This window comes from Filicampus tigris, chromosome 9 (genome assembly GCF_054856515.1).
Source record: "Filicampus tigris isolate MCC_2025a chromosome 9, RoL_Ftig_1.0, whole genome shotgun sequence".
NCBI classification, from domain to species: domain Eukaryota; kingdom Metazoa; phylum Chordata; class Actinopteri; order Syngnathiformes; family Syngnathidae; genus Filicampus; species Filicampus tigris.
In genome coordinates, this window is record NC_141225.1 from 12,537,596 (window position 1) to 12,553,310 (window position 15,715).

General features: G+C 39.6%; 2 protein-coding genes and 1 long non-coding RNA gene across 5 annotated transcripts; 1 reads left to right on the forward strand and 2 right to left on the reverse strand.

The window, feature by feature from the left end:
- Positions 1 to 59: 59 nt before the first annotated feature.
- LOC147141985 (activin receptor type-1B-like) lies at positions 60 to 7,826 on the reverse strand. Its single transcript, XM_086041550.1, has 9 exons — positions 7,632 to 7,826; positions 6,189 to 6,437; positions 4,536 to 4,805; positions 4,214 to 4,444; positions 3,264 to 3,431; positions 2,642 to 2,798; positions 2,447 to 2,571; positions 2,227 to 2,357; positions 60 to 1,418 (listed from the first exon to the last, which is right to left on the reverse strand). The coding sequence occupies exons 1-9, from the start codon at positions 7,693 to 7,695 to the stop codon at positions 1,293 to 1,295; spliced, it is 1,521 nt and encodes a 506-aa protein (XP_085897676.1). The 5' UTR covers positions 7,696 to 7,826; the 3' UTR covers positions 60 to 1,292.
- On the forward strand, positions 7,378 to 12,696 carry LOC147141986 (uncharacterized). Its single transcript, XR_015088209.1, has 2 exons — positions 7,378 to 7,463; positions 12,446 to 12,696. It is a non-coding gene; the product is annotated as an uncharacterized LOC147141986 (long non-coding RNA).
- Positions 7,944 to 13,357, reverse strand: ankrd33ab (ankyrin repeat domain 33Ab). 3 transcript variants are annotated; one of them, XM_086041552.1, is made up of 5 exons: positions 13,188 to 13,357; positions 12,392 to 12,695; positions 11,791 to 11,920; positions 11,535 to 11,675; positions 7,944 to 10,673 (listed from the first exon to the last, which is right to left on the reverse strand). In XM_086041552.1, exons 2-5 carry the CDS (start codon positions 12,644 to 12,646, stop codon positions 9,853 to 9,855), a joined length of 1,347 nt encoding a protein of 448 aa, XP_085897678.1. In that variant the 5' UTR covers positions 12,647 to 12,695; positions 13,188 to 13,357; the 3' UTR covers positions 7,944 to 9,852. The 3 variants fall into 3 exon arrangements, with proteins under 3 accessions (XP_085897678.1, XP_085897677.1, XP_085897680.1); XM_086041551.1 differs by having other exon boundaries at positions 12,392 to 12,939; XM_086041554.1 differs by lacking the exon at positions 13,188 to 13,357 and adding an exon at positions 12,797 to 12,841.
- Between the last annotated feature and the right edge of the window lie 2,358 nt (positions 13,358 to 15,715).

The window sequence follows — 15,715 nt, forward strand, 5'->3', positions numbered from 1 at the left end:
TGTTATGACGTTCTTTGTGGTGAAAAAAACACAAGCATCGCCACTAGATCAACTGTTATTTTGGCATACATAGTGGGTCTCAAGGGTGACAAGCGTATTGTTTTTGCATTGAATATAAGGCAAGTACAATTAGGCAAAACACCTCGTCTTTCATTATTGCCTTTAATGTCCAAATGCATAACTTGACAAGCTTTTACAGTGCGTGTGACAAAAACAAATGCATTGACAGTTAGTGTACATAGTTCAGTTTCAGCATTTCTTCTCACGCACATGACCGTAATGAGTGGAGTCATGTAAAAGAAACATTAGTCATAGGCGATTGTGAGCCATGCAGCGAGGTCAGTAGTAACACACATGAGGCATTTTTGGGGTTCTTCAATAAGCAGACAAATATAAATAAACATCACAGCAAAAGTGCATCTGTTCGAAACAAAAACACATTTCTGAGAATTGGAGTCTTGAAAGTAGCATTCCACATAAATGTGTTCACAAAAAAAAAAGCATTAGCACTGATTATTCAACTTCAGTGTGGGGATCCTTCGGGGCCATTTTAGTGGCTTCAATAGTATTTGTTCAATCCCACCGTGGAATTCTAAAAATGAAGAGGAACTATTAAAATATGTGTATGGGTAATTTGCATTATATTTTAGTATGAGCCTTGGGGGACTTTCTAAAAAAAGTAACTCATGATGGTTCCCCACTTCCGAACTATACAGTCAACATTCAGTATTAGAACCAGTGGTACCCTATGAGATGCTGAGATGCCATTTAAAACAAACAACTGATTCCATCCTTAGATTTGCTGCTTGTCCGACTACTATGTCTGCTGTGTGAGAAACATTAACTATGATGGCAACACAAAATTGTGTGATTCTGTGGGCAGTGGATACACTACAACAGTCCATTCTTAATGTGAAACCGTGAAGGTGGATGTCTGGAGTTATTTGCTTCTGAGCAACACTGTGAAAAAACTCCCCGTCGCCTTCTGTTACGACTGCTCCAAAAAAAAAAAATAATAATAATAATAATTGTAATACATTCGCTGTCAGACTGCTTCAGAGTGCAGGAGAAGTCCAGGGATACTTGTGGTGGTGCGGTGAAGGGGAGCCAGACAGGTTTCTGGGAAAGCGAGGTAGGGTTCGTCAGGAATCAAGCGCCTTGAAAAACTCGCAAAGCTACTGTCTTTGCGGTCCTTGTTAAAGTGTCACGTATTCTTTAGTGCCTCCGAGGAAGGCTAACTTGAGGATGTGGCACTTCCATGAGCTCTTTCCTAGTGCTTGGCTGCTTTCGGATCAAATTTTAATGTCCTCTTTAACAGTAAGCTGGGACAAGCTCTTTTTGATGCGTAGTGCAGTCAAGCGGGCAGCACCGTTGGCATACCAACACTCTCTCATTATTTTGCCCATAACCCGCAAAGCCTGGAACAGAAGCAAAAGCAAATTGAATTCAGTTAGGAGAAAGCGTTGTGTCCTATGATATACGAATGTATTCAAATTCCATCAGAACCTGAAGGGGGGAGTTTACAATAAAAAAAAATAATTAAAAAACGGTTGATATTGACCTTGGTTGACAGTAGAATATGGGAAACAGTACTGTTACACCTACCTTGAAACTTAGTAAACTTAGTTACTTTAGTGATTACAGGTTATTTTTTAATAGTTACATTCTGGAGGTAACGACAACCCTGCTTAGCATAAAAATGAAACCTGGTTTTGCTACATAATTGGAAGTGCATTTTTAGGTGACATTTAAGAATAAATATATATTTTTAATGAAATAAAGGCAAGATTTTTGACTAACATAATTGTTTTTATTTTTTATTTTTTCACTTAACATAACGGGCTACTTGTTTTTAATTTTAAAAAAACTGAAGGAGACTTTCGAGACTTCACTTAACACAAATACATTTTCAAATCAAATCTAAAATAACGTTTACTTTTTACTTGAAATATTTACCGATTAATGTACAGTAATGGCCAAACTCAACATTTATCATGTACATTGTGAACAAATATTACAATTAAATTTGGGGACCTCCTGCAGTCACACAATCTGGTGCAACTTTCTCTTTAGGCTTGAATGCATACTGCACTGAAATCCGTTTTTTTTTTGTTTTTTTTTGACATAGTATTATTGAACCTCGATTTCACTCTAGCGACAGCACACAATGTGCAACAAATATCTTAGTATCATTTTTTTTTTTTTTCCCGGGGAGCACGTCATTACCTCATGGCTCTGCCACCAGTTTGAGATGTTGGGTCGTGTCTTTTGGTCACACACCACCTTTTTCATGTCTTCCACTGAAGGGTCTGAGGGCACCAGGTCATAGTAGGGCAGCTGATAATCTTCATGGATACCTGCTAGCATAGGACAACACAAGAGTTAAAAGAGCGGCACTGTGAGCGGAGAGGTTGAATAACCCGAATTAAAACACATCACGCGTGACCTCCACTGTTACAGCGGCGCCCAATCTCCCAGTAGACCAGCCCCAAAGCGTAGATGTCAGCACATTTGAACGAGTCGAAGTGCCTCATGTTGATCGTTTCATCCAGGACCTCCGGAGCCATGTACCTGTGAGAAAAAAAATGCTTTTACCGATAGCCAGCAGTCAAAGTCAAAGAATTTTCTCTGGCTGTCCCACCTCTTGGTTCCTACTCTTTGGTTGGGAGCGATGTCGATGGTGTCCGTGACAGAATCGTGACGGACGGCTAAACCCAGATCGGCGATGGCACAGGTGCCGTTCTTCTTCACAAGGATGTTCTTGGACTTTAGGTCACGGTGGGCGATGCCCGGCTTGCCTACAAAGTTGATACACTCGATAAGTGCGAAAGAATTCCTTTTCATGTTCATTACTAATAATCAAATACACAATTCCACACTTTTTTTACAATAGTGCTCCCTGATACATCATGGTTTATTTAGCATTTTTTGGTGGGGAACACATCTAGTTGTATGTCACAGAAATCCCTGCTAAATTGCGTAAATATGCGGTTTATCACAACTGCTTTTTTTTTTTTAATTAATTTTTACAGCTTTCCACGTTAATATACTATACTTTATTAAAAACATACACAAGTACAAGGCTCAAAATAAGCGGTTTCGTTTCACTGTTTGGGACGTAAAATGTGTATTTTGTGTCTCTCTATATTGCGGATTTTGACTTATTACAGGTGGGTCTGATTTGACTATACTTGTAAGTTACGCTTGAATTATTACGTCCCTCTAGTGGTTTACAACAGTGCATTTTCTCCGAGAGGGTGCACCTTGTGTTCCGAGTATCTCCATGTGCAGGTGTGCCAGGCCGCTGGCGGCAGTCAGGGCCAGTTTGATCATCCCTTCAGCCGTGACGGAGTAGCGGTTCAGGTAGTCGAACAGCGAGCCGTACTCGTGGTAGTCCGACACCAACCACAGCTGAGTCCACGTGCCGTTGTCTACACCAAAACAGACAAGAATTGTCATTAATTGGTCTTGCCGGGAAATGCAGTGGAACCTTCAATCTTCAATTTACTAAAAAACAATAATGAATCTTTGTTCATCTGTCATTATACCTGTGATGTGTTGACATGCAGAATTTTATCAAACTCTCTTCCAACTACCACCTCACATCCTTTAAGTATAAATACTTTATGACATTTTTGGGGGTAGTGCACAAACTGCAGTAGTTAGTATTTCAAACAATTTATACCATAATCAGGCTTCCTTGAAAGCAAGTTAAATTCAAGACTTTTTAATTCCATTTAAAATATTATTTAAGACCAACTAACCTCCCATGTTCCTAATGTTGTCCATGAATTGCTCGAGTCCATAATTGACATGACTCTGTAAGGATCTACAGAAACCCTGATAATGAAAATCTATTCCAGGGTCAAACAGCTGCCATTGCAAAAACAAATCAAGCCATTCACATGTAAAAATGCGTTTGGTTAAATATCTAAATGTTTAAAAAAAATCTGAAAATTATTCACGAATCAGGACAGCATGAAAGTCAGGTCACAAATGTGCCTCAAACAATTACCATTAATGTAACATAATTGTAAGGGGGGGAGTCACAAAAAGCTACTCATGAAGAAAAACACAGATTTTTAAAAAGTTGTTGTTGAACAGAAGTGTCGTTCAGTTGTGGATTTGGTTTCCGAATTGAACAGTCTGTAGAGGTCCCACCGTACGAGACAAAAAGAAAAACATACATCATCGAGAGGCAAGCAATGCGCACCTTTATTGTCAGCTGCTATGAAGCCCAGGATGTTCTCGTGGCGTATCATAATGGTCTGATAGATTTCAGCCTCGCGGAACCAGGACCGCTCTTCTCTGGAGGAGAAGATTTTCACCGCCACGTCGCCGCCCCGCCAACGTCCTCGCCACACCTCGCCGAAGCGCCCCTTTCCGATGACTTCTTGGAGAACAATTGTTCTGGCTACGGTCCTTTGGACAAACAGAGGCAGGCCTGAACAGAGCAAAGCCCAATGTGAAACAATGAAACAATGTGAATAAAGCGCATGAAAGTTGGCGGGTCGGCAATGACGCTTTTCCCCGACCTGAGCCGGAGCCAGATGTCGACAGATCGTAAATGAAGTCCTGCAGGCTCCTGTCATTCGGCATGTAAAGGTGGTCGCAGGAGGGGTCTTCCACCTCTAGTCTGTGTCTGTGGCCGCAGGCCCTCCGCTGGTACTGACACACGAGCACCCCGACCAGCAGCAGCAGACAAAGCAGAAGCAGTGGTCCCGCTATGGCAGCTACCAGTTCCAGCAGCCCCCACGTCCCACCTGGCCATAAACCTTCATCGGGGCCTGACTGGGTAGTAGTCACTGAAGAAAATCAACTTGGTGTGAATATGCAATGCAATAACACCCCACTATGGGATAAGGCAAGTCAAGGCAAATTTGTTGCCTGCAAAATCATAAAACTAGGTCGCATTTGAAAAAATTGGAATTGAGCCGTTCGGAATGTCATAAAACAATCAGATACAGGTGGCATATGGGCAAAAAAAATCCCATCTGAGTCGCATTTGCCTGCGGAGTGAACATAGCCTTAAAGATAGGGAACGAGTACTACCGCAAACAGTTATTACTATATGTTTTTAGAAAGTCAATTACAATGGTCAAAACATTTTTATTATTATTTTTTTTTAATCAGAGATGCAAGTAAACCTTTCAAGATAATTTTTGGGGCACTGATTCCAAATCTGCCCTAATCTTTTAGTTTATTTTTTATTTTTTCACCTTTAAAAATAATAATAATAATGATAATAATGTTGATTATAAAAATAATAATAGGAATTATTCATGAATCAAGGGTTAGGTTCAGCAACAGGTGGAGTTTATTTTATTTCCCTGAAATGTCATAGCTATGACATTTTTTCAATCAGAATAAAAAATACGTTTTAGGGGCATACAAAGCCATCTCTGAATAAAATTTTCTGTTGAGTGTTATTATAAAATGTTCTTTTTCCTTTAATTTTTTTGGTTGATTTTTGGTGATACTTGAACAGATTAATGGCTTTTTCATTCATGTCAGTGGGGAAAGATGATGAACGATAGAAGTGTTTTCAGTTAATCATCTATCCATGCATTTTTTGTATTGCTTGTCCTCATTAGGGGCACAGGTGAACAGGAGCCAATCCCAGCTGTCTTTCGGGGCCAATCACAGGGCACATATAGACAAAAATAAAAACATAACACTCACACATTTACTCCTATGGACAATTTAGAGGCTTCAAGAAGCTGAGATTCAAACCCCAAAAATTAGAACTATGAGCAGACGTGCAAACCACAAGGCCACTGTGTCCGTCAAGTTGAATAATTTTTGCGATTCCACTATATCCAAATCTGTAGAGCTAAAGCTGCAGTCAAACAAAGAAACAAACAAACCAACCAGCATGGATGAAATCATCACATCCTTGGCAGAAGTAATTCCATCATCCAGCAGACTGCAGTGAATGTGAGTGGGCTGAGTTGGTTGAGGACACTCTGTCTTTATTTTGTGAGTTTCCATTAAGCACGCAAACTTGGTGGCTGTATTACAGCGTAAGAACGAAAATAGCATTCTATAATATAGTATTTTATAAAGGCGTAGCATGTTAACATAAATAAATAGAAGTTAAGTGCCCGCCTTGGCCACCGGGGGCAGTATAATATAGTCGTGCAGTATTCACATTGTCACTGTCACTCTAGTGTTTTTTTTTTTCTCACCAGACGGCACTTTGAGGTCAATGCTGTTGCAGTAGTCGGTGTAGCAGCAGTGGATGTTGACCAGGCCCTCCGCACTGAGACAGTAGAAGGGCTGTCCAGGAGGTTCAAGTTTGTCTCTGGTGATACAAGCACGAACGTGCTGCTCTTGACCATCGATGAGGGACGTGAAGGCCATACAGGCTCCATCCGTCTCACACCACAAGCCTGTCGTCCTCTCACACTCCGCTGTGGTGCAGTTGCACAGGAGAGCTGCGGGGATAAAAGGCATGATTAAAGTCTGTAGTGCCCAAGAGAGTCACAAGATATGCCTGAAAAATCAAACAAAACTTGGGAGTTCAAACCATCATCATGTGTGACGACACAAGAGGCGTCAAGAAGTCTCATGAGACTGGCTAGTTGCATATTTATGAGACCACCACAGTGCAGCGGTGATGGCAAAAAGGGCCGAAAACCATTTTTGCTGCTATATAAAATAAAGGTTTGTTTGATTGATTGATAATCCAATTGCCAACATGTACTGCCCCGAATGCCATGGAAATGTTTTGTTTATTTGAACGTCTCAAATCAAATGAAAATGTGTAATAGAAAGGAAGGAAGGAGGAAGGAAGAAACAAATTCTATTTAAGTGCATTCAATCATCAATCACTGCTAAATGACAAGTAGCTTCGACTAACAACATGGCTGCACGGGTAGAGAGGCTATAGTTTACAAAAGCACAGTCAGACTTGGAAGACTCATTGATGGTGTAGCGCTTCACTTGACTGACTCTAGGTACAGTAGTGGTTTAGTTCCCACTCAGTGTCCATGTAAATGTGAGTGTGAATGGTTATCTGGCTCAACAATATGTACGGTACCTTGTGAGTGCATGGTGACCATGCAGTTCAAGGAGTAATCTGCTTTTTGTCAACCAAATTAGCTGGAGTGTTTCTTAGTCTGCTTTTTGATTACTACTACTATTCATACAAAGCTATTTTCTAATAATCATTTAGGCTTGACAATTGGGCAAAGTTCAGCGCCTTCTAAATGTATTTCACATCCAATAAAAACGTCTCTATAAGGAGTTGATTTACTTGAGTTTCACTGTAAACAAGCTGCCATGACTTCTACTAGACAAGTGCGATGAGGTCAGCAGAGAATATGAGGCTGAACGGTCAGAAATCATCTTAAAAAGAAAAAACCTCGGAGCTGTTGTTACCACAACGTGAAACGGACGAAACGTCAAATTACGTGGTTTTAAAAACAACTCTACTTTTGCTGAAAGAATGCACTCCCGAGGTGAGTTGCAGTCATGGATTTAATACATTGTTTAAAAACAAAAACAAAACAAAAAAAGTAAGCGAGATAGCCAATCTTGTGACAAGGGTAGCTCTACTAGCATACAGCTGCTAGCAGCGAAGCCAGAATGGTTGGGTCGGAGGTGAACAAAAACAAGATGCGACTCACCTTCACAGCCTCTGTGCACGACCAGACAATTGACGAACACGAGCATAATGCGTAAATTCGCCATACTGAATGACAAAATAAGCGGCGCAGCGTTTCACTACATCGTAGCACGTTTTTTGCTAACTTAGTTAGCTAACGTGACCTGATGCGAGGACACATGACATCAATCCTCCTCCTCCAGGCAATACAACACAGAAGCACATCAACAAATAATTCATAAATAGATCTATCTATCTATCTATCTATCTATCTATCTATCTATATTGCATTAGGCATAATAAATGAAATAAATGAATTATGCACATTTGAGGATAACTGTCTAGCATCCTCAGTTTTAATGTAAGTTTGACACATATTTACAAATATTCACACGTACATTTTATTACATTTTTTCCCCCGACACCCCCGACTTGCAGAATAAATGGGCAAAGTAGGGCCCACGGGTCCATGTCAGGCCCATCCATAGTCTCTGAGCGGCCCTCACAGGTCTGGAGTCAAAATAAAATGTAAAGTATGCGCTGCTTTTATTTTGATATGCACATGTGTCAACAGTGCAAGTGAACAAGAACAACTTGTCTTCAGTGTTTGCAACAGAGATATTGTAACTGTATTTACTATTTATTGACTTCGATGACTATCCTAGCAACATTTATTTTTTTATGCATAGTGCCTACACCAGCTGTGGTCCTCATGATAGCAAAATTATTATTTCCTACACAGTGGAGGTAAGAGGGGAATTTGCTTGGTAATGACTTGAGAGTCCTATTAACGCCAATTGTGGCTTGTTCTCATAATATCAACACACTAAAAAAAAAATCCCAAATGCTTGGTGTACAAATGTGACAGACTTGAACTGGAGCACAATTTCCAAGAACGCATGCCTGCCAGCGCACTACTTATCTGCACCTGTGTCTATAAATTCACATGATGCACAGCGATATAGATGGGGAAAATGTATGCCTATGGTCCAGTTAAAATGGACAGTTGGAGGGCCAGGTCAGTAGTGGATAAAGTGAAAATAAATGAATAAATAAATGCATTGATTAAAATATGTACTGTACGTAAAAATAATTCATTCTCATCATAATTATATTCATAATTGCATTGTAATCAATGAGACAAATATTTAATTAAAAATACATAAAAACGTTTAGTGTGTATGGGTATTTATGAGAATTTTTAAATGTTTGAATATAATGAATACATTAACTATTTTTTATTAGATAAATTAATATTTTTTTTAATGAATAAATACAACTAACCATACTTCGCCCATCCCTGGTGCAGTCTGTGCCTTTTGAACTTATGAGGTAGATACAGTAGATGTTTAGATGCATAAATTAGCACCAGAGAAACTGAATCGGTAACCATAGGTTTTACATATTGTCAAAGCCCTTAAAAAAATGATAATAAATTTAAATCCTTTACAGTGTAACCTCAGTTTTTGTGATTAAGCCATTACAAAAACTCTGATTAAAACCGAATCGTATGAAAACTAAAGAAATATTTCCTATAGGAAATCATGCAACTCCAATCTGTCTGTCCCACCCACCGAAAAATTTCAATAAAAGATAATTTAGCAGGACAACTGTAGTTCAACATACACAAAACAATGTGAAATAAATGTAATGACTAACAAAGTGGACAGATTAACATTAAACTATAGCTGCAACGAACAAGTATTTTAATAACTGATTAATCGGTGTACTATTTTTTTCAATTATTCGATTATTTCATTCCGAAGGAATGATACCATTCGTGGTTAGGGTGTGCCTCTTTCTTGGAGCATAAATAAGGTTTGCCACACCAATTTAGACTGGTGTAGTCCTAACCAAGCCTTGTGGCATGAATTGATGAAGCCTACTCAGATGAGAGGCAAAACGTCTTCTAAGCCAAACAAAACATTCCAGTTGCCATCAATTCTATGCCCTGAAATGACCTCGATGGACGTGATGATCCTCAACCATTTTCAACTTCATGAAAACTGAGCAGATGTATGAAAACTGAGACAAGACTTTGGCGGGAAAAAAATGTCAAAAACTGAACAGTACAAAATCTAGGGCATACAAAAACTGAGGTTCCACTGCTTTAACTCCACACTATGTTTGCAGCTCTTGTTTGAACTTAGCATGAATCACTTATTGCTGTTTCGAAGCCCTGAGTGGTGATTATAAAAAAAACAAATTTGGTTTCTAAAGGAATAATAAAGGTTTAAGAATTGTTATTTTTTGGTCTTTGCGCAGTCCCGTTCTCTTTTTTTCTCCTTTTTCTCTCTCTCCCTTTTCTCCTTCTTCTTTTCCTCCTTGATCTCCTTATATTTCCAAATTGGCGGTTGCAGGTAGCCTTTCTCCGCCTTCTTCTTCTTTTCTTTCTTTGGCGTGGCCTCTGTCGGTCTGTTGATATTGATCTGGGGGATACATCCCGAGGGGAAAACACTGTTCCTCCTGGCCATACTTCGGGGGATGAACTTGGAGGCGACCTTGTTGGAGGCCACTGAAAGGATGCTGCCCCTCCTCTCTTTGTCAGCGCAGCAGGTTGTAGCGATGGAATCTGATGACTGAATAGAGGGAATGATGTGTGACACGGAGCCGTTGCTGTGGCACACGGAACTTTCCTCCAGTTCCTTCTCGGAGTGTTTCTTCATCAGCTCCGGTACAGCGAGGCGCCTTTTGCCCACCTCAGGGGGACTGGTGGGGCACAGTGGACGACACCCAGTGGAAATGAGGGGACTATGGATACTGGTGGTCATGCGCACCATATGGTCCAAAACTCCATTGTCCTCTGGGTCACGAGGAAATCGGAATCCAAATGTGCTCTTAATATGATGAGTGATTTTTTCCCGGGTGCTTTTTTCCGCCACGGCCTTTGCAACCCTCTCCTTGAGCTCAGGCCACTCCGGGATGTAACTTTCACAAAACTGCTCAGCTTTTGGCCTCATTTTCAGGCGGCGCAGACGATACAGCGTCTCATAGCGACCTGTTTTTAGCGCCCAGTCCTGAGCGCACTTTCCTTTCGTGGTGTCTGTCACATGGATGTCAGCCCCTGCACAAAAAGATGAGCAGAAGATTCATGAAATTGACATTGTGCTCAAGTTGAATAAATGAATGTGAACTTGCCAAAATAGTGTTTTTTTTTTGTTTGTTTTTTTATGATGACCTGTATGGATAGGGAAGACCTGCCTAGTGAATGCCTCAGGCAACAGAAGCTCAGTAAGGATGAGTAACTGGATGGACTGCCATGGAAAGACAAGCCCCCGCATGGCCTGTACCACTGACAAATTGACAAAATGGCTGACATCGAGAAAACGTATTGCGGCTGGGAAAGACTGGCCTGAAAGCCAGACCGACAATCTGGTGATAGCCAACCAGCCTGACATGGTGGTGGATAAACATCAGAAGACAGTAGTCATGTACATATATATATATATATATATATATATATATATATATATATATATATATATATATATATATATATATATATATGTATATATATTCGCACTGCAAGTTACAACCACAATAATAAAATTTAAAGTAATACTTTTGAGACACTGTCAATCAAAACGGATCTTGATTAGGCAGACTTACAGAAGTTAATGGTTCCAGATTAGAAAATCGCTGATTACAGGTGGATTTTTTTTTTAGTGTGATAATATGTTCAGAATGATCCTTTAAACCGGTCTGGCGTCATGCTCTAGCAGACAAAGTTAGCTGGCTTAAAATATGCAGCTCAACGGCCTGGCCAGCTATTCTGGAACTGTACGTTTGGAGGTTAATGGGATAATGGCTAGCTTTCAAAAAAGATCTGTGTCATCATAGTCGAATAGCTCTTGCGCAAGAGTGTTGTTAGCTAGTGTCGACTGGATGTGAAGATCAGAAAATGTCACTGAATTGTCTTACATACCGGCCATAATGAGGGCAGCAACCACATCGTCGCGGCCCGTCATTGCAGCTTTGATGAGGGCTGTGAAGCCACGGCAGTCTTTTATCTCTGTGTCTATTCCAGGGTAGTAGTTTAGGAGGTACATGACCGTGTTGACATGGCCTGGGGATCAAAAAGCATCAACCGGCATGTAAATCATATTTGAATAAAAATGTCATAACCAGAAGTGGACGTCGTTGGGGTGACAAATTGCTGACAGGGTTTAGTTGTGACCTACCTGCTTGGGATGCAATCATCAGGGCTGTGTTGCCTTCATTGTCCTGATGATTGATGTCTATGTAGGGGCAGGTGTTAAGACCATATACAATGTCTACAAATCCTTTGCAGCAAGCCACCATCAAGCCATTCTGTAGGAAGCAGTTCACAGGATCAAAGGAAAAATGAACATCCGGTCAGGCAATTTAGATGCTGCACTGAATCTGTTAAATGTTAAATTCTTTAAACCTTTTTATGAACAACTACGCCTTTGTCGTCTACAGTGATGTTTTTGGAATGCTACATATGAGGGGAAATTAGACAACAATTGTTTCGGAAAACATTTGCACTCGCTGAGCTTTTGTAGCACCTCTGAGATTTTTTGAATTTTCTTGGTCGATTAGAATCTTCTTGGATTAGTGTGTTCAAATATTCATGTTTTGCTATTTTAAATCATTTAGTTCTTCCGGCGGTATTTTACACTGTCCACCTATATTTCTTTTCTGAAGTCTATGTGTGCATCTCTGAACCGTGAGTTTTAACTCAACAACTGAGCGGAATAGAATCTCAGCACGGCAAATCTGTCACACATCTTCTAAATCATGACTGAAGAAGACCCTTACCCAGTTATTGATGTCCAAGTCCATGACCTCCTCCCTTGTCACCCCTCTCTCCAGAACCCTCCGCAGAGCGGCCGGGTCATTGCGGACGCACGCTTGGTACAGTGTGGATGCCGTTCTCCCATCGGATGTCTCCGGCATGTAATCCGGCAGCACGGAGTCGTCGGAGAGGATGCTGTCTGTGTCCCACCCCGACGGAGACCCGTCCTCCTCATCGGGGCCTGCACCCAAGTGAGGGTCCTCTGCTGCAGTGGCCATTTTCCAACAGCAGAGTCAGGTGAGATGATGCTCTATCCTCTGGTTACATCTAACATGGAATCACAGACGGGATGGAATAATGTAGCCAAGGTGAAGACAATCATTACAATCCGACAGCGAGGCCTAAAACACTCAAAACGGTTTGTTTACCAAGAAAGTGGCAGCAAGAGTCCACCTGTCAGAGATTATGGCTGTATTACCTGACTGTCATGGAGTGGGTGTAGCCATGTGAGGGCCCTCACAGTTAAGTAACTGGATCAGGAATTAAAAGCCTTGCTGAGCGCACACGCCTGCTAAATAAGGAATAACCCTGCACCTCAGAATAACCTCAGTCATGAGTGGCGTCCGACAACAGCAGCTATCCATCTATCTATCTATCTATCTACCTATCTATCTATCTATCTATCTATCTATCTATCTATCTATCTATCTATCTATCTATCTATCTATCTATCTATCTATCTATCTATCTATCTATCTAGCTATCTATCTATCTATCTATCTATCTACACTACCTCACATTCACAAATAACAAACTTACCATATCCCGCAATGAACAGCAAGTGTCAGCCATCAGATATGCGCATGCAGATCACTCCCTTCTGTAACTTCCGAGTGACTTGCAATATCTTGCGACTCTCCCGCCAAGCAGCTCAGAAGTTAGTTTCCTGCGGTGTCTCCGAATGGATGTCCTTTACTTATTTCCATCCCACATGTTGTCGTGGTGACATGAAACCGAGAGGAGGAGTTGGTCGAATACACTGTCTGTCCAACTCGTGTTCTCAACTCATTCCATTTTAACCTTTGCAGGGGAGGATTAGGTGCTGCTTGGGACAGTTTTTGTTTCAACAAAACACTAGTTGTGGAGAAACTGCTTTGTAAAGCTTGACTTGACTCCATAACATGACGATTATATCCTCATTTGTTTTTATATTTCCGCAAATGAGCATTTGTCTGTCTGATGGAATGTAACAAGTACAATACTGTGCTAAAAGCAGAGGCCATCATTAGATTTTACTAATGTTTAAAATCTTTATTTTTGTCATACCTTTTCATGTTTTACTCTTTGTTTTGGTTCTGTAATTTCTTTATTTTTATCTAATCCAGTGGACTGTTTATTCAAATTTTAAACTGTCAATCAATTTGTGACTCTGACTACACATACTTAACTTACTTAGCATTTCCAGAATACAGTAAGTCAGTGTCTTCAGAAAACATACCAAAAGAAGAACTGATTATAAAACGATCATGTGGCAACTATTGAGGCTGAGCCGTTCCAAAGACTGACCACTGAACAAATGTTCTTCATGTCTTGAAAAATTCATTTGATCAGGGCAAAAACACATACACACCATTAACCTAGTGGGTTAAAAATAGCCCATCTTGGGTTATGTGGGGACTGTAACACATTTCTAAAATTGAACAGACACAGCTAGGAGTTACTGTAAACCAGCTTGGCTATGTTAAAATTTGTGATTTCAAGAATGCGAGTCTTTTCTAACACCAAGAATTGTTGTACCTGTAACCCAATCTTGTTGATCAAATTCAAACCCATCAATCTGTACCACTTGTTGTGTTATGGAATCATGCGGTGCATCTCTTGCCCAAAAGACGGTTTCATAATTGAATCCAATGTTTGTTAAAACTGACCCAACATTTAACCCAATAGTGTCAACCCAAATTGACCTGGCAGTTTGAAGTGTGCATGCATCTTTAAACCTTACATGTCTGAGTAATCTTTTCCCAACTTTTATTGAGACAAGGCACTTATTTGACATCAGGGAAAATGTCAGGCATACCACCAATCAATTATGTCACAAAAAGTGAATATGCACATTAATCCAGCACGCCTGCGACCCTTGTGAGGACAAGCGGATTGGATAATTAATGGTTGGAAGGATCATATGTACCTTCTGCCATCTAGTGGAAAAGCATGTAATTCTGCCTATCATTGTACAAGCCTGGTATAGATTGATGAACAAACCTTTTTTTTCAGTATATAAATGAACTTTTTCAGACCAGTTAAATCAAATTGGATAATTCCTCATATTCTCTCACCAACCACTGTAGCGTAACCATGTATCTTTGTGTTTATTTTTTTTTGTCACAATGCTGTGAAAATGTGTCCTAAAACTGATTTCTGATGAAAATATATGTTAAAAAAAATGAAATAAATAATAATAATAATAATAATAATAATAATAATAATAAATCTCCCCGATAGTACAATATTTTTTCTAAGGAGAATGAGTCAACAATTTGGGGTCACATGTATATCACATGACGTAAAATGATCAAGCAAGACCAGAGGGATCTCATGAATTGACTCTCACGCACAGTAATAATATCCCAACAGTGAGAACTAACATGGTCCCAACAGATCAGACAGTTTCCGAGCTCTCAAGTGCAAACAAACAATGGCGGCCTCTGTTGTGTGACGTCGTGGTTGAAATACACCACAAGATGGCGACCTGCTTCCCATTGCTACACTATCAGACTGCAGCCCTTATGTTTAGGCCTAATAGTGACGAACATTTCAGCTATGTATACATTTTATTGTCATGGTGTGATTATTCATTAATGATTCATTATTCATTCATTACTATTCATGATTGAATTATTCAATTACATTACCAATAAAAAGGCAGATGGGAAAAAAATGTAAACCAGTGGAACGAGTGCGATACTGGTCGAACAATATACACACATGTATATACATATATATATATATATATAGAAATATATATACATATGTGTATATATATATATATATATATATATATATATATATACATATACATATATTTATACATCTAGCCACCATATATATATATATATATATATATATATATATATATATATACATCTAGCCACCATATATATATATATATATATATATATATATATATATATATATATATATATATATATATATATATATATATATATATATATATATATATATATATATGGATGGATATGACCTGTTTTCGGAATCTAATTGGTCATTGTGAGCAGTTGTGATTTGTCATTTTCAGTCAACAGAAGACAAAATGGCCATCCCCAGAG

What these genes read in the sequence shown, in the direction of transcription:
- ankrd33ab (XM_086041552.1), bottom strand. Translation starts at nt 12,646, where the DNA reads ATGGCCACTGCAGCAGAGGACCCTCACTTGGGTGCAGGCCCCGATGAG. An exon ending in ACTTGGACATCAATAACTGG is followed by an intron (nt 11,921 to 12,391) that starts GTAAGGGTCTTC and finishes TGCTTCCTACAG; the next exon opens with AATGGCTTGATGGTGGCTTG. An exon ending in TGCTGCCCTCATTATGGCCG is followed by an intron (nt 10,674 to 11,534) that starts GTATGTAAGACA and finishes CTTTTTGTGCAG; the next exon opens with GGGCTGACATCCATGTGACA.
- LOC147141985 (XM_086041550.1), bottom strand. Translation starts at nt 7,695, where the DNA reads ATGGCGAATTTACGCATTATGCTCGTGTTCGTCAATTGTCTGGTCGTG. An exon ending in CATAGCAGCTGACAATAAAG is followed by an intron (nt 3,432 to 4,213) that starts GTGCGCATTGCT and finishes GTTTTGGTGTAG; the next exon opens with ACAACGGCACGTGGACTCAG. An exon ending in GCGCCGCTGTAACAGTGGAG is followed by an intron (nt 2,358 to 2,446) that starts GTCACGCGTGAT and finishes CTATGCTAGCAG; the next exon opens with GTATCCATGAAGATTATCAG.